General features: G+C 44.4%; 1 protein-coding gene across 1 annotated transcript in view; it reads right to left on the bottom strand.

Moving 5' to 3' along the window:
- The window catches only part of LOC137355557 (G-protein coupled receptor 54-like), a 28,093-nt gene extending 3,582 nt beyond the window's left edge, over nucleotides 1-24,511 (bottom strand). Inside the window, exons 1-4 of the mRNA XM_068020802.1 lie at nucleotides 24,313-24,511; nucleotides 7,876-8,000; nucleotides 5,626-5,761; nucleotides 3,739-3,977 (exon numbers count right to left, since the gene is read on the bottom strand). Of these exons, the coding sequence (XP_067876903.1) occupies nucleotides 3,739-3,977; nucleotides 5,626-5,761; nucleotides 7,876-8,000; nucleotides 24,313-24,484 (672 nt within the window). The 5' untranslated portion in view covers nucleotides 24,485-24,511. The remainder of the gene's footprint in view (nucleotides 1-3,738; nucleotides 3,978-5,625; nucleotides 5,762-7,875; nucleotides 8,001-24,312) is intronic.
- Nucleotides 24,512-26,278: the final 1,767 nt, after the last annotated feature.

Genomic DNA, 26,278 nt, shown 5'->3' with positions numbered 1-26,278 from the left:
CTTTCTTCAAACTGCTCCAGGCCTGGACTAGAAAAATAACACCCTTTATCTGCAAGGTCATCATCCCTCACCTACAGCCTTGCTTTGCGTCACAACCCCAAACGCTCTGTTTTATTCTTCATGATTTCCCACCATTGGCCCCTCTTCCTCTGATGAATACATAAGGAGAAATAAATCCTAGGATATCAAAAACAGAGGTGAAGGATGCAGTTATAGTGTCACTTCTGGATTGATGGTGCACAAGTGACAGTATAACTCCAGTGTTCTGATATGCTAACTAAACATCTGACAGCATGCTGTCTCACTCCACCTTCAGGCCAATTTACCTGCAGCATAACTCCAGACTGGTGTGAAGCCACATTTTAAAAGTGTCCATGTGATCCAATCATCAGGTCCTGCCGCCTGTGGCTCAGTTGCTAGCATTCTCGGCTCTGGGTTTAGCAGGGCTTGTGTTCAAGCTCGACTCCAGAGACCTGAGCCCATAATCTCTAGGGCAATACCGAAGTGGGTGCTGCACTGTCTGAAGTTCTGTCTAACACACAGATGCATACATAGAGCTAAGCTTTCCCAGTCCCGCGGAGGTGGGGTAGGAGGCGGGACCGGCAGCAAAATTGGAAAATAGCACATTGAGTTGGCTACCCGACACATTCCCGCCTCCGAGCGATGTTGCCAAAGGCGGGGTAAGCACAGCAGAGACTACCCACCCAGCAGCCACGAGTAGCCAATTAGGCTCATTAATGGGCCAATTTTGGGGATAGATGCCGCCACTGCTGGGATTTTCCCGACGGTGGACAGTCCCTCCACCCCCCCCACAGAGGTAGAAGCCTGGAATTGAACTGGTGGCGGACCAGGGGGCCATTGTCACCTCTTCCCCATTATCCCAGCTCGAACCCTCTGGGATGCGGTGGCCATAGCCGTAGCTGGAGGCCATTCTGGGGATGGGTTTCCCCTCCACAATGATGGCCTGACAGCTGTGGCCATGAGAGATTTTTACCTTTTTACAATCCTGTGGAGATCGTCTCCATTTAGAGGGGCTCTGGCGGACTCCTGCGTGCCTCAGCAGCACCCACCTCTCCCAGTGGGGCTTCCAGCCAGACATCTCAGCGCCCCTCTGATTGGTCCGGACGGGGCTCCCGGATGCAGCATCTTAATTTGCGGGCTTCGGAAAGATCACAAGCGATGTTCCGCCATGGCCACTTCCGGGTTCCAGACCCAGAATTGAGCCAGACATCAGGCTCCTGACGATCACAGGAAAATCGAGCACAATTAGGAATGGCGCAGTGGCGCAGTGGTTAGCACCGCAGCCTCACAGCTCCTGCGACCCGGGTTCAATTCTGGGTACTGCCTGTGTGGAGTTTGCAAGTTCTCCCTGTGTCTGTGTGGGTTTCCTCCGGGTGCTCTGGTTTCCTCCCACAGCCAAAAGACTTGCAGGTTGAGAGAGCCTGCAGCACAAACAGGCCATTCAACCCCAACTGGTTTATGCCGGTGTTTATGCTCCAAATGAGCTCCCACTCTAATGACCTCTTCTCATCCTGCCCCTATAATCTCCCTATTTCCTTCTCCCTCATGTATGCATCAGGCCTCCTTTAAATGTTTCAGGGTTGTCCTATCTAACCCCTTCATCATTATGAAGACCTTTCTTAGGTCTCCTCCTGGTTTTGTCTTTTCCAAAGAGCCCAGCCTGCTCAATCTTTCCTGATACTGGCATCCTCCTTTAGGTGAGTTGTTAAATGAGGCCCTGTCTACCCTTTTACATGACTGTAAAAGATCCCATGGCACTTTCTGAAGACGAGCATTGGAGCTCTCCCTGTTTTCTTGACCAATATTTATCCCTCAAGCAACCTCACTAACAATGGATAATCTGTTCATGTATTTCAGCACTGTTTATGGAATCTTGCTGTGCGCAAATTAGATGTTGCAATTCCCTACATTAAAATAGGCTGCGTAAGAAGCTATATAAATGCTAGTCCTTTCCTTTCATATGCAAGCACATGCACAGAGCTCCCACGTCACTGGCCTTCTTGTGACCTTGGTGAATGCGCAGCCAAAAGTATGACCCTGCTCTTAGATTCTCAGATTGCTGTCAAGTGGTCTCAGTCTGAGTACGATCGATATGATATAGTTCCAGCCTAAACTACAAATGAGCCAGTATTGACTATTGCTTTTTTAACGGGTGAAAATAAACTCTGAGCTCAACTATGATTTGATTAACTCCTCGGTGCTAAATCTCGGCCACTTTGGTTAAAACTACTCTGTTGCAAATAAAAAGGATCAGACACATGCACAATACCACACTGAAACCACCAGAGGGAGTTGCTGAGAAAAGCCCATTCAATTGCTGGACTATTTTATTTGGGACTGTTTGTCACTGACTGCCTTAGTTACAATCTGTGACAGGTACAAAATTATTCTGCATGTTATATCAAACTAAATTAGACTTTAAAAACAAACACAGGTTCTGACAGGAAATGTATTCCAGTGAATTGTAGCCCTTCCAATCACCCCTCATTTCTAAACACTCGTGCACATTTTTTAAACATACATGCACTTCTCTCGTTACTGGGTTTACTGAGAATCACTTGTATAAAACAGAATAAATGAGACGTATATAAATTGTAAAAGGGAAGCTAATTAGGAAGATTATGAAGTCTTGGCGGGGGTGGGGGGAGTGGTGGAGAGGATGGAGAAGGGACTTGCCATCAGTGTAAAGAGAAAGAGTAAAGGTTTTTGTTAGCAACTAAGAGGCTCTGTGCGACAACTCCAAATGCCAATCAGAGATCTCACATGTCAAAACCAACTGGCACAGACTGACCGAAGCCCAACCAAGAAACTGCAATAAGGGCAGGAGGCTGCCCTCACAGGGCTCCTCATGTATTCAGGTCCACTGGATTACTAGTTTAGTAATTGAACTGCTACACTGCTGTATCCCCAAGCACATGGTGCATCTTTAGTTGATTTCAGTGTTTATAACTACAACACCCTTGTCAGCTGTGGCTCCTACCTCTAAGTTCGCAGGTTGTGACTTCAAATCCCACAGCAGGGACTAGGAGGACTAAATCTAGGCTGACGCTCACAGTGTTGTACAGTTGGAGGTGCTTTCTGTCAGATGAAGTGTTAAACTGAAGCCCTACCTGCCCTCTCAAGTGACCATAAAAGATCCTGTGGCACTGTGCTGAACATAGAACATAGAACATAGAACAGTACAGCACAGTACAGGCCCTTCGGCCCACAATGTTGTGCCGACCCTTTAACTTACTCTAAGATCAAACTACCTACATACCCTTCATTCTACTATCATCCATGTACCTATCCAAGAGTCGCTTAAATGTCCCTAATGTATCTGCTTCTACTACCACTGCTGGCAGTGCATTCCACGCACCCACCACTCTCTGTGTAAAGAACCTACCTCTGACATCTCCCCTAAACCTCCCTCCAATCACCTCAAAATTATGCCCCCTGGTGATAGCCCTTTCCGCCCTGGGAAAAAGTCTCTGGCTAAAAGAGCAAGAGAGTTCTCTGCAGTGTCCTGACCAATGTTTATCCCTCAACCCACATCACTACAACAGATGATGTGGCCATTATCGTACTGCTGCTTGTGTGAGCTTGCTGTGTGCAAACTGACTGCTGCATTTCCCATCTTCAAAGAGAACTGCACTTCAAAAATTGCTTTGTTAGCTGTAAAGTGCTTTGCGACGTTGTGAAAGGTGCTATATAAATATATGTCTTTACTTCCTTTACCTGATAGTTGTTGTCAATGGGCTCGACCATGGGCCGTCCCACTCGTTTCAGCATGATGGTGTAGCACACGCAGATGGTGACCAGGGGAAGAAGGTAGACAGCCAGAAACGTGTACACAATGAAGGCTTTCTGCTGGGATTCTGTTGGGAATGCCTCAATGCAATAACTCTGCAGCCCATACCAGTAGCCCCACTCTATTCTGTGGTACATAGCCATGGGGACAGACAGAATAAAGGAACCTGCAAGGGAAAACAACAAAAGATAGAAAAGGAGGAACTGATGGGACCGGATAAAAAGAATAAATATTATTTGGACTGGCCCCCATTCTGTTATTACAAGATAAGTGGGAAGAGAGGTGAAATGATTAAAATTCAGGATCACATTGGCTAAATGTGAAGCAGGAGGAAGCTTCTAATTCTTCGTATCAATATTTTTAGCCCTGTGAGCTCAAACCATGATATGAATCTTCCGATTTAATCCTGGGATTCACTAAGGGCTGATCTGGGGAGTTCCAGTAAGGCTGTGATCTCAAATGAAGTTCTTAATCTTGCAGAGATTAAGTAGTGTGAATATCAAAGGAGTTATGAATTTTTTTACTCCACTAGTGTTGACGGTGCCTTCAGCTGCCTAGGCTCCATACTCTGCAATTCCTTCCCTAAATCTCTCCACCTCTGCACAACTCTCGAGACCTTCCTTGCAGACCACCTCCAACCTTCTGGCCATCCCTCCTAACATCTGCTTATGGAGTCATAGAGTCATTTACGGCACATAAGGAGGCCATTTCGGCCTGTTGAATCCATGCCTTCTTTGGCTCAATGTTCGTCTTTTTCTGTCTTAAAGGCACTTTATAAATGCATTTGCTCGTTGTTCAGAAGAAATGTAAAACTACTTCAAAAACAGCACGAGTTCTCCTAACGTCTTGCCCAATGCTATGTTCACCTCATTGCTGTCTGTAGGGCGTTGGTGCCACAAAATGACTGCCACCAGAGCAAAAGGCACTACATTCCAAAAGGAACCTGCTTATGTGAAGCATTTTGAGGTGTGTAGGGTGTCATATCTAAGCTAGAGTTCCCATTTCTGATCTACCTGTTCTGGTAGTCCTCGCCCAACTTGCCATTCTTAACATGTTGACCTAGACCCTGAATATCAGCAGTTCGCTTAGTTGTACTTGGCATCACAGCCGAGCCTCATCCCGTCGCTCCTGCCCCCTCACCCACTGCCCTCCCCAAGTTCAACATGGGCGCTACCCAGCTGGGGTCCTTGGGTAGCGATCAAGAGCAGAAACCCTCGCTCACTTTTCTTGCCAGTGCCTAGGATGAAATCACACGACTGCACCGGTCATAACCTTCCTGAACCGTGCGGCTTGGTTCCACCCTGGATAGTGCACATACCAGCTGAGCCAAGAGTGGCAGCCACTCATAAGAGGCTGCTGCAAAGAATGGAGGCTAGAGATGTACTGAGAGGAAAGTGGCTGCTAAATCATTAAATAGTGAGTGAATAAAAGATCAAGAGGCCTGGAAACTTACAAATGTATGTCAAAGGGATGCAACAGGCATCGCTTATGCAGGATTTTTCCTCTTGATCCAGTTTTTAAGCTCCATTCCCCCCTGGCTCCATTCCCATTAGCAGCCCCATTGTTCCAATATTTAGTCCATCTGAAAGCACGTGGTTGACTGAGATCCTACCCATCCTCCTTCGTGTTTTGGACAGTCCTATGAAAGGGGTCCATCCACCTTCCCTCTCCAGTTCTGTGGAAGGGTCTGTAACCAAAATGTTAACTTGTCTTTTCTCTTCCCAGGCCTGCTGTGTATTTCCAGCATTTGCTGATGTTTTTGTCCCCCCTCCCCCAACCCCCCATCATCAACCTTGACTTTCAGTCGCACTCACCAATCCAGATGGCCACACTGACTGCCATTGCCAGCCTTGGCGTACGGCGGCGAAGTGACTGGAGTGGGTAGACGGTCGCATAGCAACGATCCATGCTCATGGCAGTTAGTGTGATACATGTTGCCTGGACGGTGACCTACAGGGAGGTGGGTGAGGGGCGGGTAAGGGCGATGGGGGGGGGGGGGGGGGGCGAGGAAATGGACAGAAACACACATCAGTTGTTAAAAATTATCGTGGCTTTTGCCCCTTTGTGCATGTCCACCTCTTCCCTCCTCTTCTATGGACCATTAGAAACAGGAGTAGGCCATTCAGATTAGATCATGGCTGATCTGTACCTCAATGCCATTTACCCACCTTTGCCCTATATCCCTTGAAACCCTTACCCAACAAAAATCTATCACTCCCAGTGTTGAAACCTCTTATTGTTCCCTGGAGTTAGGGGAAGAGAGTTTTTACTACCATTTTTGTGTGAAAAGGTGTTTCCTGATTTCTTTCCTGAATAGCCTAGCTCTAATTTTACAACTTGGTCCCCCTGTCCCTGATTTCTCCACCAGAGGAAATAATTTCTCCATATCTTCCCTATCAAATCCTTTTAATATTTAAAACTCCTTGATCAGATCACTCATCAATTTCCTCTGCATAAGAGAACACCAGTCAAGTTTATGCAACGCGCCCTCTTAGTTTAACCCTCAAAGCCCCTTGATGAACCAGATTTCATCAGTTCTGTCACAGACAGCTATTTTTGGATGAGAATTGTTTTACACTCAGAGTGTTTCATGTATCCACAAAGGTGATTCTCTGTATCCCCAGAATTATTCTCCCCTCCTCCTTGCCTGGTACTGATGACAGTTGTTCTCCAATACCTGACCACAATTCCTGCATTTACTACAAGTGTCAGCACTATCTTGCCCTTATGAAGGAGAAAAGATAACAGAGTTCTACCATGTCCTCACCTGGTCTCTGCGCATGCTCCCTTTCCAGCACGGATTATTAGACAGCGAATCCTAACTGGTTTTCTCCTGGATTCAGAAGCTTGAGGCTAGTTGTAAGTCTTGTGCTATCTGTCTGTCACACTATTGGGCGGCACAGTGGCGCAGTGGTTAGCACTGCAGCCTCACAGCTCCAGTGACCCGGGTTCAATTCTGGGTACTGCCTGTGTGGAGTTTGCAAGTTCTCCCTGTGTCTGCGTGGGTTTCCTCCGGGTGCTCCGGTTTCCTCCCACATGCCAAAGACTTGCAGGTTGATAGGTTAATTGGCCATTATAAATTGCCCCTAGTATAGGTAGGTGGTAGGGAAATATAGGGACAGGTGGGGATGTGGTAGGGATATGGGATTAGTGTAGGATTAGTATAAGTGGGTGGTTGCTGGTCGGCACAGACTCGGTGGGCCGAAGGGCCTGTTTCAGTGCTGTATCTCTAAACTAAACTATTGATTCAGCCACATATTTCTCCCAGCAACAACTTGCCAAAGCTGCTTCAAAAGGATTTCCTTCCCCTACGACCGCCAACACCAAAAAAGTCAAGAGCAGCAATGTCATGGGAACACCATGAGCTGCATGTTCCCCTCCAAGTCACACATATCGCTGTTCCTTCATCAGCACTGCCTCAGTCACCTAGAATTTTCTACCCAAGACCAGCGTAGGTGCTCCATCACCACAAGGACTGTAGTGGGTCAAGGATAAGCCCCACCAGCATCTTCTTAGAACAATGAGCATTGGGCAAAACTGAAAATAAAAGGTTTTTTAAAAAATCACTATCCTAGCCCAAGCTGGGGAATCATATCTTGGACCTCTCTGGTCTGTATGACATAGATACTCACTGAATAAACTTACTCAGCTGTAGGAGTGTAAGGTAGTACCACTTGTGGTGTAAACTCACTTCCTACCATTAAAAATGGTAATGGAGAAAAACAGACTAAATACATGGGATAATTTTATGATGTATGCATTTCTCTTGTCCCCCGTATCCCTGGAATCCTTATATATTGAATTGTCTACATTGCTATGAGGGAAAGGACAGAACTTCAAGTTCATCCCTAATTCCACATGCCTTCCAACTCCAATCCAACCTTCCCTTTGACATCCATACTGATCCCTGCATCCCAAACTCATCCCATTTCAAGCTCCTGTCCAATCCCTACTCCATCCCCGTGGCCATGTAGATGTATCCATCCTACAGATAAGCATGGACCGATCCCAAACCAGCGCTAGTCACGGGACAACACGAGAAGGTCCCCTTGGGTGCTCGTTACCTGCTGTAAATAGTTGACAAATTTGCACATGAAGTCTCCAAATATCCAGCTGGGTAGTGGATAAAGAGTGGCTGTAAATGGCACACAGCATACCAGGAATATGATGTCTGTTGTTGCTAGATTAGCTGAAAATATATAGAGGAAATAAAAAGATGAGTTACTTAGTCCTCGGATTTTAGAATTGCAGCATACTAAATGGTTTGTAGAAACTGGTAATACAGGTGTTACGACCGAGGCAGGAGGAGTGCACTGTTAATTCAGTCCCACTTCTCCACAGGTCACAGCATATCAATAAATTTTCCCACTTACCGAAACAGCCAATTAGATACTTTATTTGTCCCCAGAATAAAGCATACCAACCATGTTTCTTTAATAAACAAAATTATCCGTTTATTATAAACCAAGTCTTAACCGATAATGAAGTAAATATATAAGCAAATTGAAATATTAAACCCCTGTATTTTTTTACATCCTAGTCCTCACACATTCACAAACATTCAAAAACCTGTTAACTGGGGAAAAAGGGGATTTTTGTTTACAGCTGTTGCAAAGGAATAGAAAGAATAAAAAAAACTTAGACTGCAATGATCTGGAAGGAAGTCCTTTGGTTTAGCGAGGTGTCCCAAAGTCAAATGGTAGGCTGCCACTAGGAAATTTTCCAGGCGAGATTGGTGAATAGTCTGTTTGGGTAGCTGTTCAAAGAAATTCAACTGCAGAAGGATTCACATAAGTCTTCCATCAGATGTGCAGCAACAGAGGTTTTAGTACTCACACATTCGATGCAAAGTCCTTTTTTATAGATGCAAGGTTTCTGTAACCATTCAGGATTTCTTCAAAAATGCAGGAGGCAACAATATAACTTTATTCAAGCTTTTGCTTTTCCAGAGCAGGGATTCTTCAGATGCAGGTTAACAGTTATCTGTGTTTTCTTCTGATCTCCTGGCAGGTCCATATGCAGATTCCAACTGCCTGCTTTTAGTCCAAAAACAAGCACCTTTTAACAGTTCAAACTGAAACTAAACTTTTCCAAGCAAGTCTCATGCTAGTCATAAATTCTCTATTGCCACAACAAAGTATAGCTCTTAAGTCAAACCCTCTGTGGTGTTTACTTGGAATCACATGCTTTCCAGTATTTGTTTACTGGTCAAAACCAGGAACTTCTTGCTGACCTTCCGCTTTTTAAAAAAAAAGCCTCCATAAAGTGCAGCTATCTCCAGATGTTTTGATGTCCATGAAATCCTTTTTTGTTTTTAAAAATATAGATTCCCAAGTTTTAACACAAAAAATGGAAAGTCTGTAATACAGGGAAAAGAAGGAACAAGCTTTCTCCCTTCTCATGGTTATGGGATGGTGAGAAAAGAATCTGTGCTCTTACTGGTGTCACTCAGTCATCCCTTTTCATCTCTCTTATATCTTTGAATTTCTGGAAGGAGAGGTCTGGGAGCAGACATTTTGTAAGGATGTTCTCCTCATGATGTTCTACCCAATGAAATAGGCCCATAATCCAAACTGTTGTTTATCGCATTGCCGTTTATGAGATCTTGCTTTGCGCAGATTGGATGCCATGTTTGTTTATATAACAGTAATTACACTTCAATAGTATTGCTGAAAAAACAGACATGCTGTTGAAGCCTTCCATCTTGCACTCATCAGGACAGACACAAGAATGCCAAATTTATATTGCACAAGAAAAGGGTGTTGATTGGTTGGCAAGTCAACTCTGATTGGTCACGGCATTGCCATGGAGAATGCACCAGGGAAGTATTGTCCCCTACACTTTTGTTTAATTCAAGAAAGGCGCAATGCCTGGACATGTTCCTTTTCACATGCAGTATAAATTGTTGCTCCCTTTGAAATCTGGCGTTCTTGCATCTGCCCTGATAAGTGCAAGATGAAAAGCTTTGACAGCATGTCTCTTTTTTCGACAATACTCAAGTTCTGTAGTACCAAGTGACTACTTCAAGAGTAGTTAATTGCTTGTGTGGCACTCTGGGGTGCCCTGGGAAGGACGGCATTACCCCTGAAATAATCAAGAGTGCCAAGCCTGCTATACTTTCAGCAGCCTCACAGCTCCAGTGACCCGGGTTCAATTCCGGGTACTGTCTGTGTGGAGTTTGCAAGTTCTCCCTGTGTCTGCGTGGGTTTCCTCCGGGTGCTCCGGTTTCCTCCCACAAGCCAAAGACTTGCAGGCTGATAGGTAAATTGGCCATTAGCAATTGCCCCTAGTATAGGTAGGTGGTAGGGAAATATAGGGACAGGTGGGGATGTGGTAGGAATATGGAATTAGTGTAGGATTAGTATAAATGGGTGGTTGATGGTCAGCACAGACTCAGTGGGCCGAAGGGCCTGTTTCAGTGCTGTATCTCTAAACTAAACTAAACTAAACACTCTACAAACTGTTTTGCCTGTGCTGGGATGAGGGAGCAGTACCACAGGACATGCACGATGCCAATATCATCACCCTCTATAAGAACAAGGGTGGCGTGGTGACTGCAACAACTACCGTGGAATCTCCCTGCTCAGCATAGTGGGGAAAGTCTTCGCTCGAGTCACTTTAAACAGGCTCCAGAAGCTGGCTGAGCATGTCTACCCTGAGGCACAGTGTGGCTTTTGAGCAGAGAGACCCACCATTGACATGCTGTTCTCCCTTCGCCAGCTACAGGAGAAATGCCGCGAACAACAGATGCTCCTCTATGTTGCTTTCATAGATCTCACCAAAGCCTTTGACCTCGTCAGCAGACGTGGTCTCTTCAGACTACTAGAAAAGATCGGATGTCCACCAAAGCTACGAAGTATCATCACCTCATTCCATGACAATATGAAAGGCACAATTCAGCAGAGTGGTGCCTCACCAGACCCCTTTCCTATCCTGAGTGGCGTGAAACAGGGCTGTGTTCCCGCACCTACACTGTTTGGGATCTTCTTCTCCCTGCTGCTCTCACATGCGTTCAAGTCTTCAGAAGAAGAAATTTTCCTCCACACAACATCAGGTGGCTGGTTGTTCAACCTTGCCCATCTAAGAGTGAAGACCAAAGTACGGAAAGTCCTCATCAGGGAACTCCTCTTTGCTGATGATGCTGCATTAACATCTCACACTGAAGAGTGTCTGCAGAGACTCATCGACAGGATTGCGGCTGCCTGCAACGAATTTGGCCTCACCATCAGCCTCAAGAAAACAAACATCATGGGACAGGATGTCAGAAATACTCCATCCATCAATATCGGCGACCACGCTCTGGAAGAGGTTTAAGAGTTCACCTAGCTAGTCTCAACTATCACCAATAACCTGTCCCTCGATGCAGAAATCAACAAGCACATTGGAAAGGTTTCCACTGCTATGTCCAGACTGCCCAAGAGAGTGTGGGAAAATGGCGCACTGACACGGAACACCAAAGTCCGAGTGTATCAAGCCTGTGTCCTCAGTACCTTGCTCTACAGCAGCGAGGCCTGGACAACCTATGTCAGCCAAGAGCGACGTCTCAACTCATTCCATCTTCGCTGCCTCAGGAGAAGCCTTGGCATCAGGTGGCAGGACCGTATCTCCAACGCAGAAGTCCTCAAGGCGGCCAACATCCCCAGCATATACACCATACTGAGCCAGCAGCGCTTGAGATGGCTTGGCCATGTGAGCCGCATGGAAGATGGCAGGATCCCCAAGGACACATTGTACAGCGAGCTCGTCACTGGTATCAGACCCACCGGCCGTCCATGTCTCCGCTTTAAAGACGTCTGCAAACGCGACATGAAGTCCTGTGACATTGATCACAAGTCGTGGGAGTCAGCTGCCAGTGATCGCCAAAGCTGGCGGGCAGCCATAAAGGCGGGGCTAAAGTGTGGCGAGTCCAAGAGACTTAGCAGTTGGCAGGAAGAAAGACAGAAGCGCAAGGGGAGAGCCAACTGTGTAACAGCCCCGACAAACAAATTTTATCTGCAGCGCCTGTGGAAGAGTCTGTCACTCTAGAATTGGCCTTTATAGCAACTCCAGGCGCTGCTTCACAAACCACTGACCACCTCCAGGCGCTTACCCATTGTCTCTCGAGACAAGGAGGCCAAAGAAGAAGCACTCTGGAGTGTGCTATGGAAGTGAAAGGAGTTATATAAATGCAAGTTCTTTCCTTCTAAAACTCTGGAATGATTTAAGAAATAGTTGTGTGCTGTAATGGGCAAAACTGCAAGTTCTTTTTTGGATGAATAAGTTGGGATAGCTCAAATGGTCATCCTCATCTGTATGTATCCAACTTGACAATGTATCAGACATTTCTCCTCTTCCTCTCCCTCTCAAAAAATATTTATCTCACACTTTCTCACAACGATGATACATTTTTAAAAGAAAATATCCTGTCCTCCATTTTTTTTCCACCTTCATAAACTTATGTAATGTCCTCCCCTCTATCCCTTCATGACACCACTCCCAGCTGCCTAGATAATAGGGAAGGCAGGTGCGCACTGCTCCCAGGTCTCTACCATGTTTGCTTGTCGCGGGGGAAGATGAGGTTAATTCGGGTTGGTCGGGGGCACTGGGGTTGCTGTGGGGAGATGGGGGTGTGTTCAGGGGTGCTCAGAGTTTTCCTTTCCAGCCAAAAATTTCAAAGAGATTTTCCTTTTGAAGTCCTCTGGCAATACACCTTCCTGCTCTGTGTTATGCGGCACTACATCCACCTACTGAGCCACCGGGTTTAGTTTCATTCTGCATTGGATAATTTTTTGTGCTGTGCACACTCTATGCCATTAATCTGCAACCAGCTTCTGATTAAAGATTTCCATTCATTACTGCAAGTGTATCTAGAAATCATTTGCAATCGATTCCCAGTATAATCTGCAAACAGTACATGTGATGTAATTGTAAATCATTTGGCACTGACAGCATTGACTGCATTAAAGCAACTTGACTCCAAAATCCCATTAACTGAAGTAACAGAGAAAACTATTCATTGTCTACAGGGGATAACATACACTATCAGTGGTTATACAATAAATTACAATTGATCTTATGTCTCGAAGCCCACCCATCCCCTGCGTTCGAAACCCAGGACACGATTCTAATATTTCATGTTACATCTGGTGTGAAGTTTAGGACAAGGGGTAGATTTTTGCAATACAACGGTTTAAAAGGATATGGAGCCAAGTCAGGCAGCTGGAGTTAAGATACTGATCAGCCATGATCTCATGGAGTGGCGGAACAGGCTCGAGCGCCTCCTTTTCCTATGTAGCAACTCTAGTGAAGCAGAATGTTGTAAAACCACCGCAGCACCTTGTCTTCACCTGATGTCGTGGTGTGATTGGGCCCCAAATTTCCTTCTGCCTTTTGACGTCAGATAGACTGGATGGACTTTGGGCAGGACCTGGTAATGTCAGGGTTTTTTTTCTTGCCTGGTCGAGTTTTGCACTTGCCCACATGTGAGCGCGTATCATATGACGTAATTCCTGCCATTTGTAGCCTAGCAGAACCAGGTTTATGGGACGTTTGTGTGGTCCTGGCGTCCAAGTGTTGCTAATGCCTTCATGGTGTGGGCAGAAGGGCGAGGCAGGATTTAAAATTCCTGATGGCAAAGTATCAATGAAAGTTGCCTTGTTAAAACTGGGCTACTCTTTTGACTTTCTTCTGAAAGCAGTGGAGCACAGCAAGGTATCACAGTCAGTTTGCATCCCATCATAAATTCCATGTAATATTTAAATATGCTTGACTCCTCGAAGTGGGAATGATGGGACATAGGTTCAATTCTTGTGGATTCCCTCCACTCATAGAATTCCCGATTCTGTGCTATGCCATTGTGGGGAGGATTCAAGGGAAGGCCACCTGCTTTCCTGTGAAGGAACTTTTAAAGGGCTCCTCACCCAGGACTGTTGCCGTAGCCAGTCTTTTGAGAAGTCTAGATGGGTCAAGACCCATAAGCATGACCCAACAGGGTTTAAAACAGTAGGAAAGAAGATAAACTCAATCAAACTTATGCTTTAAAAGGCTTTAGGTTATCGGAAGGAGAAAGACTTGCAGGTATATTGCACCTTTCATGACCACAGGATGTTCCGCTGTAAAGCACCTTACACCCAATGAAATACTTTTGAGGTGTAGTCAGTGTTGTAATGTAGGAAATGTAGCAGTCAATTTGCACACAGCAAGCTCCCACAAACAGCAATGGGATAATGACCAAATAATCTGCTTTTGTGATGTTGATTGTGGAATTTTGGCCAGGACACTTGGAATAACTCCCATCAACATTCTGGGGGTTACCATTGACCAGAAACCTCATTAGGCCAGCCATACAAATACTGTGGCTACAAGAACAGTCAGAGGCTGGGAATTCTATGGTCACCTCCTGACTCCCCAATGCCTGTCCACCATCTACAAGGCACAAGTCAAGAGTGTGATGGAATACTCTCCACTTGCCTGGATGAGCACAGCTCCAGCAACACTCAAGAAGCTCAACACCACCCAGGACAAAGCAGTCCGCTTGATTGACACCCCATCCACCACCACCAACATTCACTCCCTCCACCACCAACGCACAGTGGCAGCAGCGTGTACCATCTACAAGGTGCATTGCAGCAATTTGCCAAGGCTACTTCAATAGCACCTTCCAAACCTGTGACCTCTACCACTAGAAGAACAAGAGCAGCAGATGCATGGTAACACCACCACCTGCACGTTTCCCTCCAAGTCACACACCATCCTGACTTGGAACTATATCGCCATTCCTTCACTTCGCTGGGTCAAAATCCTGGAACTCCCTTCTTAACAGCACTGTGGGTGTCCCTACCCCACATGGACTGCAGAGGTTCAAGGCGGCAGCTCACCACCGCCTTCTCAAGGGCAATTCGGGATGGGTAATAAATGCTGGCCTGGCCAGTGATGCTCACACCCGATGTATGAATAAAAAAAACCTCCTGCCTTCCACCCTATCACAGTCTTTCCCTTTTGTTCTTCACCCTTTTCGTGCCTCTGGACTTGCTTAAAACCTATGTATAACTTCTGTCAGTTCTGATGAAAGGTCAATGACCAGAAACATTCACTCTGTTTCTCTTTCTGCAGATGCTGCCTCAACTGCTGAGTGTTTTCCAGAATTTTCGCCTCTTTTTGTAGGTAGTGCAGTATTGCCTATTAAAGGTAATGAAAGCAGGTGTTAACTATGCTATAAAAATCTTAACTAATTTCCATAAAACAAAACAGGTTTGACAAACAGAAGGCCTTTTTTTCTGATTGCCTTTAAGAGTGATTTCCCTTTAAGATCTTAGTATGCTAATGAGCCAAGTACCAGGATGCAGTCATGTGACTACAAGCCAGAGTCACTCTGTAACTGTAACACCTAGAGATAGGTCCTGTAAATAGTTAGCTCTGTACTGTATCATAGTTTAGCAGTAAATAAATCTGTTTGCGATCTTCAACCAACTGGAGTCCACGCGTCTCATTTATGTTGCATCAGACAACACAAACAGAATTCACTCATGGTGGCAGCTCCTCATTGCAGCCACAAGAATTCCATAAAATATTTAGCTTATTATCTTCTAAAGTTGGCTGCATCAAATGATTCCTTTGTACTGTCAGAAACACTACAGTTAAATCTAACATACAATACAAACACTTTGATTTTCAACACCTATTACACAAAAAGAAAAAAATTGAGTGTCTGCCATCAGTTCGTATCATAATAACTACAGTGTTTGTAAGCCAGATGCAGTGGATTAAAATATTGTCCTTCACCTCTGTGACCTACATTCAAATCCATCTCACACTGATGGAATTAAATTATTTTCTCTCTGATGGTTACTGGGGGTCTAAGTGAAATCAATTTTCAGCATTTCTACCACTGCAGGGGATTAGCATTTTTAAGAGTTCTTGTTGAGAATTCCTACTGGCTCTTCACAGGTATTATTTGTTAAACTCTAAGGTCTTGAGATTGTGCTTGGGAATCTTAGCACGCAGAGACTTGACTCATTGTCGGAAGCAGTACAGTTAAGTCTAATGTATGTGTCAGCTGTAGCTCAGTGGGTAGTACTCTTGTCTCTGAGTCAGAAGGTGTGGGTTCCAGTCATACTCCAGACCTAGAGCACAAAAATCAAGGCTAACACTCCAGCACAGTAGTGAGAGAGTGCTGCACTGGTGGAGGTACTGTCTTTCAGATTAGACTTTAAACCAAGGTCCTGTCTGTCCTCTGGTGAACGTAAAAGATCACATGGCACTATTTAGAAGAACAGTGGGGAAGTTATCCCCTGTTTCCTGGCCAATATTTATCCCTTAATAAACATCACAAAAACAGATTATTTGGCCATTATCACATTGCTATGGGAGCTTGCTGTGTGCAAATTGGCTGCTGTGTTTCCTACATTACAACAACGAATACACTTCAAAAGTACTTCATTAGCTCTAACGTACTTTGGGACATCCTATGGTTGTGAAAGGCACTATATAAATGCAAGTCTTTTTACAATATTCCAGACTCTAAACTTTCAATATATCCGTCCACACACTAATATTTTAATAGTGGTTTAAAATAAATTAACACCTTTGCTAAAAAGCACAGAGAGGAGTTTCAGAGAAGCTTTGGGTGACTACAGCCAAAAGGATTTAACCATCAGACCAACCTGATTTTTACCCTTTGTCCAGTATCTAAAATTTCCCTCAGTAATGTCCCGGGTTTTGTTTTGGGGTCTGATTTATTTCCCTCCCTCACTGCCAATTTTGTTCATTTTAAACATTTTTACCTTCCTCCTTCTGTTATATATATATACACACCACCCACAAGCTCCCCACCAAGTCACACATCATCCTGGCTTGGAAATATATCAGTGTTTCTTCACTACCGTTGGGTCAAAATCCTGGAACTCCCTCCCTAACAGCACAATGGGTGTCACTTCATCACATGGACTGCAGTGGTTCACCACCTCCTCCAGGTCAATTAGGGATGGATAATAAATGCAGGCCTTGCCAGAGTCACTCTATAAACAATTAGGGATAGGAAACTAGGCTGAATTTCCTCCTTGTAACCAGCATTCAGCACAATCCAAGAATCAAACCTGGGATACTCCTGACCTACACATCCTGTCACTTACCATCTTAACCAGCTAAACTATCAGGGGAGCTCAATCCCAAATAGATTAAACTCAACATGCTCTTGTCTCACCCTTTCTCACCAGCCTTACATCAACTTCCATGTTCTCTTGTCCCGTGACCAGTGCAACTGTGCATTCCCCACTCCCTTCCACTCCACCTTTGATGATAGAGCCTTCAGCCTACTCAATGGAGTTCCCACCCACTCCCAAACCTCTATGTCTCCCTACTCCCTTCACATTTTTAAAAGCCTGGAGACATCTCTTTAACCAAGCTTTTGGTCACTTCTGCTCACCTTGGCAAGAACCAATGTGGAAGGGGCATGTGCTTGATGCGAAACAATGCGCACTGTGGTTGGTTCTTGAACATTGACAGCGTGCATTACCCCAATTTCACAAGTAGAACAGACAACAAAAGTTTGCTTGATGGTGCTGTGGTGCAGCAATAGTTAAGAACTCCCACGGAATACTTAATTTATTTGATACCTTAGATCAGAGGTGTGCAATCAGCAGCCTGTGGGCTACCCCCCCCCCACTTGAATTTTGTCAGCCTGAAAACGGCTGTCCTTAGTGCTGTTAGCTCTCCACTCAATAAATCCGAAATCAGAACGCCAAGCTCTATTAGTATCAGTAATTTGAGATAGATGCAAGTTAATGACCCCATTTAAGAGCACCGTGATTTAATTGGTATAGCCTAGGTTATGAAAGTCTCTATATAAAGTGGAACAGGCTCGAGCGATTGAACAGCCTTCTCATGTTCCTATAACCTTGCCCTCCTGGACTGCTAGACATATCATCAGAAGGGTATTCAACAATGGCTGGTTGCTCAAATTAGCCCCTGCTGTATAGAATGGGGATCCACGCTCTGCAAACCACTGGGTTATCCCTGACCTCAGTACACTTGATGCTGATGCTAACTCACCGAACTCAAAAGATGTTCTAATCCAGTGGTCATAACTCTCACCTAAATGAATAGTGACAGCAACAGCAGGTTAACATTGCCTTGCGGTTAGTAAGATCTTGCTGTGTGCAAAGACTTGCAGGTTGATAGGTAAATTGGCCATTGTAAATTGCCCCTAGTGTAGGTAGGTGGTAGGGAATATGGGATTACTGTAGGGTTAGTATAAATGGGTGGTTGTTGGTCGGCACAGACTCGGTGGGCCGAAGGGCCTGTTTCAGTGCTGTATCTCTAAATAAATAAATAAAATAAAAATGGCTGCTGCATTTGCATGCAGAACAACATACACGAGAGAGCTCTGTGATCAGCAGCCTGAAGGAAGAGGATGGTGCGGTAATGTCATCGCAGGCTGACATGCTAAGGATTAGCAAATCCTTTTATGCCGGGCTGTATGACATGAAGCCCATGGACAGCACAGCCTACCAGCCCTTCCTATCATCTATCGTGGAGATCTTAGATGACAGAACATGTGGGAGTGTGGACAAGCTGCTAACTCTGGACGAGCTGACGAAGGCTGTCAGGGCCTTCGAAGCGAGTGAAAGTCCCGGAAGCGACGGCTTACCGGTTGAGTTGTTTTTGACTCTGTGGGACTGGATCGGCCCAGACCTGCTGGAAGTCACAGTCATAGAGTTATACAGCACAGAAACAGGCCCTTCGGCCCATTGTGTCTGTGACGACCATCAAGCGCCTAGCTATTCTAATTTTCCAGCACTTGGCCCATAGCCTTGTATGCTATGGCGTTTCAAGTGCTCATCTAAATACTTCTTAAATGTTGTGAGGGTTCCTGTCTCTACCACCTCTTCAGGCAGTGTGTTCCAGATTCCAACCACTCTCTGGGTAAAAAATTTTTTCCTCAAATCCCCTCTAAACCTCCTGCCCTTTACCTTAAATCTATGCCCCCTCGTTATTGACTCCTCCACTAAGGGAAAACGTTTCTTCCTATCTACCCTATCTATGTCCCTCATAATTTTGTATACCTCAATCAGGTTCCCCCCTCAGATTTCTCTGCTCTAAGGAAAACAACCCTAGCCTATCCAGTCTCTCTTCATAGCTGAAATGTTCCAGCCCAGGCAGCATCCTGGTGAATCTCCACTGCACCCACTCCAGTTCAATCACATCCTTCCGATAGTGTGTGACCAGAACTGTACACAATACTCCAGCTGTGGCCTAACTAGCATTTTATACAGCTCCATCATAACCTCTCTGCTCATATATTCTATGCCTCATCTAATAAAGGAAAGTATCCCATATGCATTCTTAATCACCTTATCAATCTGAGCTGATGCCTTCAGTGATCTATGGACAAGTACACCGATGTCCCTCTGACTCTCTGTACTTCCTAGGATCCTACCACCAATTGCTTATTTTTCAGCGTTAACATACACCTGATTACTGCTGATGTATCTATCAACTAAAACACATATGTTCTGTGCTTGAGAATGATTCATTCCCTGATCACTACTGTAATGTAGCACAGTTATCCTGATAAATGAAAAGTAGTTCTCTAACAGCTCATGAATCTGGCACATCTTAATAGATGCTTTTCAAAATGACCCCTCACAAGATAATTCCCTTGAAGAGGAATACCATTAGCTCAATGGGTAAGTTCCTCTTTATTTGTACTACCAACTCCATTATGCTCAGTTTGTTGACCTACAGACTTATTCTAGAGGTGCTGTAGGGTTAACTTTAACAAACTAACTAAGATTTCAAAAGATATTTGAATTGACTAATACAACTAACCATTGCAATTCCCCACCGTAACCTGGTGCTGATAATTTATGAGCTGAGAATGGCCCCTTGGAAAGGATAAAAGAATATGGAGTAAATTCTGACCCTGAATTCAATGGAAATAAAAATCAGGGGAGATGTAAATGGGTTTCTGACCTGCTTTACACCATCGCACAAAATCAATATTTACCTCCTTGTATGGTATATGGAGCCTACCACATCCTCGCAATGTCTCAAAGCACTTCACAGCTGTGGAGAGTCATTGCAGTTTTGGAGAAACGTATAAATTGCCAATTTCCACAATGAGAGATGAACATTGACCAGGATACAAAGAATTCCCTGTGCTTCTTCAAAGAATCTTTTACTTAATACGAGAAAGCAGTTGGGATCTCAGTTGAATGGTTCAGCTGAAAGATGGCATCTCTGACAATGAGGCCTTCCCTCAGCAATGCACTGGAATGTTAGCCGAGATTATGCTCTAAACAGAGTGGGACTTGAATCCACAAACCTTTGATTCAGAGGCAGGAGTGCTACCAACTGATTGCAGTTGACTGATATATCCTATACTATTTACTGCATTAGTTTAATATATTGTCAAGCACACTCTTGAAAGAAATGAAGCTTTTATAGCAAAGATGCAGTTTCAGCAACCCATTGAATGCTTTTCCTCCTGAAATGGCTCGGAGATGCCTTAGTGCGTGTAATCAGCATGACATAATTGCAAGCTATTGAGCACACGAGTGGCAATATGTAGGGAAAGTGAATCAGTACAAAGCAACATCCACGAGTTTTGGATTGATCGCAGGTACTATAATTGTGCCCAAGTACCACAATTGTACATTAATATTTTGAAGCAGAGCAAGTGCTTGCTTCTGAGTGAATCTGAACAAAAACAAATCACAGAGCTACACACTTGCCTTAATTATACTCTGTTGCAAATATTGTGCTTAAGCCAATGCATCTCAATGTTCCTGTATGGTAGTTAATATATCCCCTCAAATTGCTCTCCCTAGTAACATCACCAGTATTCAAACAGCTCAATATCCACTTTCATTACAAACCCAACTTTTGAGTGAGTAAAATCTGTAATTACACAGTTAATTGTTTCTCATAGTTCAAGTGGCATTGGACAAAAAAGTGCCATTATAACCATCTCACTTTACTGGAATCTAAGTTGAAATGATCACCTCCTGTGCAGCTGAACAAAGGTTCCACAGCTCCACGATCGCACTCCACCAAAACCCGAGTAAAAAGGGCACTGTGTTCTGTCGCATTACACTATCTCCTGCATTTATCGTTGCAGTTTGGAAGAGCGGTCCTTCACAGAACTGCGTACTGGAAGCTCAGAAAGCACTATTGATATAAAATTCTGTTTTAGCATGAGACATCAAAAAATGTTTTGGCAGAGCTTGGCAGCTTTAGTCTAAAAGAAAAGCACTGCAATTGATAAATCTGAAAACATTCCACAGGGGCTTTACTTCATTCTGATGGTGGATGTTAACCAATGCACTACCAAAGCAAATTAATTCCCAGCAATAAAATGATCCGCACACTATAAACTTCGACATAAATTAATATATTCATTTATGTATATTTAATCAGCAATTCTACTTCTTCATGACAGGCACAGTTGGTAACCAATGTTTTTAACTTTCCCCAACCAATTAGCACTCAAGAATAGAAGTTCCCACAGGTTAGGTTCAGGGCCGAACACTCAATGGATTTAGAAGCAGTAACAGTGCAGCAGAAGGCTATCATTTTAGTACTGACTCTTTATGAGGAGCAATCTAAAACAAATCCTTCTGTCCTGCTCCACCATTCTGTATCTTCCTCCACTTCAAACATTTATCCAAATTTTATTATTTTTATTTAGAGATACAGCACTGAAACAGGCCCTTCAGCCCACCGAGTCTGTGCCGACCAACAACCACCCAGTTATACTATTCCTACATTAATCCCATATTCCCCACCATTCTCCTACCACCTACCTACACTAGGGGCAATTTACAGTAGCCAATTTACCTATCAACCTGCAAGTCTTTGGCTGTGGGAGGAAACCAGAGCACCCGACGGAAACCCACAAGGTCACAGGGAGAATTTGCAAACTCCGCACAGGCAGTACCCAAAACTAAACCCGGGTCCCTGGAGCTGTGAGGCTGCGGTGCTAACCACTGCATCACCCTCTCCCTTGAACAATCCCTTATCTACTCTGTGTGACAAAGCATTCTAGGCATTAACAACCCTCTGCATAAAGAAATTCTCCTAACCTCACTCTACATTTCTGTGAGCATTGTTTTATATATATCTATGAACCCATTTTAAAGAAACAGGTTAACACCTCCATTAAAAAAGTATACACAAGAACACATGTCCAGCATGTTGAACATTCCGGGGTGAACCTCCAATCTCACTCAACTTTTTAAGTCAAACATATAAAAAATCTTAAGGAGCTTGACAGCATAGCTACTGGGAAAATGTTTCTCCTAACTGGGGAATGTAGAACACTGTGTCACAATCTCAGAATAAGAGGTCAGCCATTGGGACTGAGATAAGGAGAAATTGCTTCACTCAAAGGGTTGTGAATCTTCAGAATTCTGTATCCCAGAGAGCTATGGATGGTCAGTTGTTGAGCATATTCCAGACAGAGGTCAAAAGATGTTTTGGGTACTAAGGGAATTAAGGGATATAGGAATAGTGTGGGAAGGTGGAGTTGAGGTAGAAGATCAGCCATGATCTTGTTGAATGGGGGAGCACACTCAAAGGGACGAATGGCCTACTCCAGCTCCTATTTCTTATGTTCTTACAACTAAAATATTGCTTCCTCCAACTGGAGGCATTTGATCGGGTCCCAGGAGAATGTTGGCCTCCTCAATTTGTGTTGCCATTCCTAATTAGGTCAGTTTTAAATCAGGAACACTTTAACTGCATTGTCTTGAATATAGTCAACAACTGAGCATCCACAGCCCTCAGGGTTAGAGAATTCCAAAGATTCACAACCCTTTGAGTGAAGAAATTTCTCCTCATTATTGGGCCAGTTTTAAATCAGGAACACTTTTAAGTGCACGTGCGAGACCTGTCTGATTGTAGATATGTGATCACTATGACAAACCCATATGACCCAGGCTGGGCTGAACTGAAGAGGAGCTGATGCTGTGCGACTGTCTGCATGAAGGACGACATGCACGAGCATCACCAAGAAAATATGCAGAACACATAGACCTGGCTCCGACATTCAGTAGGAGAGCACAGTGGGCACCTGACCTGAGAGCAGCTTGCAAAACCTATGCAATGCCTCTGGAGATTGCCTCCTTTATTGCCTCCATGGTGGGAGAACTGTGCTTTTGCTATCGATAGCAGGCTCCCTCCTCACCTTAAGAAAAAAAAATGGAAAGGACTTGCATTTATAAAGCACTTTACACGGAACATAGGAACTTAGGAACAGGAGGAGGCCATTTAGCCCCTCGAGCCATTCAATGAGATCATGGCTGATCTGTGACCTAACTCCATATACCTGCCTTTGCCCCATATCCCTAATACGTTTGGTTTACAAAAATCTATCAATTATCATTGATCTAGCATCAATTGCCATTTGCAGAAGAGAGTTCCAAACTTCTACAACATATTTTTATATAGCACCTTTAACATAATAGAGTCCCAAGGTACTTATAGGAGTGTCAACAAACAAGTATGACACCAAGCCACAAAAGGCATTAATAGGTCAGATGACCAAAACCTTGATCAAAGAAGTAGGTTTAAAGGAGGAGAGTGAGGTGGAGAGGTGCAGCCAGGAGTCCATTCCAAGCACTGATGGTATGCTTTTAAGAGATTCCTGGTCAGTTCTAAATTTGTCTTTTTCAAGGTATAACCGGGAGAACAGCCATTGAGTTTAGGGGTGAGGCGGGTGGGATTGAGAGGATGTGCATTCCCACAGTGTTTAGGAACATTCGGAACAGGAGTAGGTCAATCGGTCCCTCAAGCCAGTCCCACCCATCATTGGCTGATCTGATCTTAAACTCTGTTTAGCCACCTTGATGCCAATAAAAATACTGATCACAGTCTTAAAATTTCAACTGACCCGCATCCACAGCTTATTCTGGGGTACGAGAGGGGGATTTCAGATTTCCACCATCCTTTGTTGAAATAGTGCTTCCTCACTTCATTCTTGAATGGTCTATCTCTGATTTTAATTCTGTGCCCTTTTGATTTGGATTCTCCCACCATGGGAAATAGCTTCTCTGCATCTACCCTGTCCATTCCCTTTATTGTTTTAAATACCTCAACTGGATCGCCCTCAACCTCTAAGCCAAGGTTGTCCTTGTACTTTAACCCTCAAAGCCCTGACGACGCTGCAGCTTTAGATTCTTCCTGGGGTGCGGTGCCCAAAACAGAATATTCTACCCCAGATTCAATCTGACCGGGGCTCCAAGACAATAATGACATTTCAGGTCTCTTTTCCAACCATTCCAAATCCCTGAATTGATTTCCCCAATCCTTTGCATCAGGTGGCACCTCCAATTTTTGAACCCCTTCATCCCAGAGTTACCGTTCAGTTTGGAAGTACTGTTTCAAATTTACTTTTTCTATATACATTTCCTATGTGACATTGGCAGCTTTCTCAAAAGAAGTTCCAGATTCCTTTTCATCACTCAAAAGTTGCCTAGACGGGGGGGGGGGGGGGGGAATGTCAACTCAAATCGATATCTCACCGATGTAGAAGTTGGTGGCTGTTCTCATCTGCCGATGTTTGCTGATCACATAAATCACCAGCGAGTTTCCGACTAGTCCCACCAGCATTATCAAAGCGAAGAACAAGGGGACGAGCCAAGCGTCGGTCAGGAACGGGGGGCTCTCCTCGCCCGTGAAATTGAACACCAGCATATCGTCACCGATACCTGCTCCGATACTCGAGCCGGCACTCGCCCTCACCGCAATCGATTTGATCCCCCGACTAGCATTGGGTTCTATACCCATGCCACTCTCGATACCAGTAAACGGATAGTAGCCCGAGCTGGGAGGGACAGTCACTCCAACACTGGAATCGATACCTGCACTGGTAGGGCGATACATCACTGGCGATACTTGGCAGCTGATTTGAAACAATCGGCACGTGCAATCACAATCACAGAATCATATCGCACAGGAGAAGGTCATTCGTCTCAAAATCGTATATTAGTTGTTCTCACACTGGGGACTTATCCAGTTTTGATCAGATGTAAATGCATCCGGATGAAAATCGGTTGTGAATTCTTAAATTCACAGCTCGAATATACACTGAAGTGATTTAACTGTCTTCGTTTGTGCTGCCCTCCCTCAATTGGGAAGGTTTTCAATGTTCCCTTGGTCCCACTGCAGTTGAATGAATGGTGTTGAATGTTCAACACGATTGGTTGCAAATGACTGAGGCGAGAGGCAGTCAGAGGGGAATACAAACTGCCCCCTTTACCGACAAGCTTCAGGGGCTGATTACCTGTGTGCCTGACTTCAGTGAATGCCGACTGTTAATCAGTGAGAGGGCAAAGCAATATCAGCAAGAGCTGAACCTACCAGTCAGAATCAGAGTAAAAGGCACCTTTTAACCCATTGCAGGTTGTTAGAAGCAAACAGCCAAAGAATGCAAGGAGGAATTTCTGCAACGGTTCAAATACCCCCCCCACCAAGCTGAACTGAGGGGCTGGATCCATGGGAAACCCCTCGAACTGTATGGGGAAAATTTTCATTTGCTGTAAAATGTAAAAATGTATATGGCATGACAAATGAAATGGAAGGGTTGTGAGGCAACTCATGATTGTATTGAAGGAAACTGATCTCCCTGGCACTGTTTGTATTTTCTGACTTGGTGCTGTTTGAAACTGTTTGGTAATGTATTTTTTTTACAGATTTTTATGAATAAAGTATATTTTGGAAATAAAAAAAAAATTCTGAAACAGAAGAAAAGAGCAAACTCATCCTTGCCGTGCAAAAGCAGAAGGTGCTTTGCATGAACAACAAGTCTGGCAGCATCAGGGAGAGAAACCAGAAAATGTTGGAAATACACAGCAGTCAGGCAGCAGTATCTGGGAAGGAAAATTGTTTCAGGCAGAGATGGCTGGGCAGTAATTTTAATGTTGGGAGATGGTACAAAATGGGCGATATCAGATTAGCCACCCATTGTACATTTCCGTCTCCAGCAGTTTCAATGAAAACAAAAGTTAGGAAAGATGTTCAATGGACACTCGATCTGATATTTGCATTGTTTGTGGGAGCTTGCTGTGCATAAATTGGCTACCGCGTTTCTTACACTACAAACAGTGACTACACTTCAAAAGTACTTCATTGGCTGCAAAGCGCTTAGAAACATCCTGAGGGCATGAAAGGCGCTATATAAATGCGAGTCTTTTACTGGGATCACGGTCCAGTTTGCACACAATCCAATTTCTAGGCTGTGACTACACATTTAGTATGCTTTTATTATCAACATTTTCCCACTGACTGGATAGTTTAAGTGAGCAATCAATACTCACAGCTAGCTCCATTTCCTTCTCCATCTTTACAAAAGGGCAATTCTTCATCATGTCATTCATACTGTTCCTTACATTCACCTACATTAAGTCCACCTGTCCCTTTTCAGTCAATCTGTTTAATTGAGCCTGTTCTTTCTGTGTGCCTGATATTACCTGACATTTGTCACCCGGC

Source organism: Heterodontus francisci, chromosome 43 (genome assembly GCF_036365525.1).
Source record: "Heterodontus francisci isolate sHetFra1 chromosome 43, sHetFra1.hap1, whole genome shotgun sequence".
Lineage (NCBI taxonomy): Eukaryota > Metazoa > Chordata > Chondrichthyes > Heterodontiformes > Heterodontidae > Heterodontus > Heterodontus francisci.
This window is presented reverse-complemented; position numbering and strand designations above follow the sequence as displayed.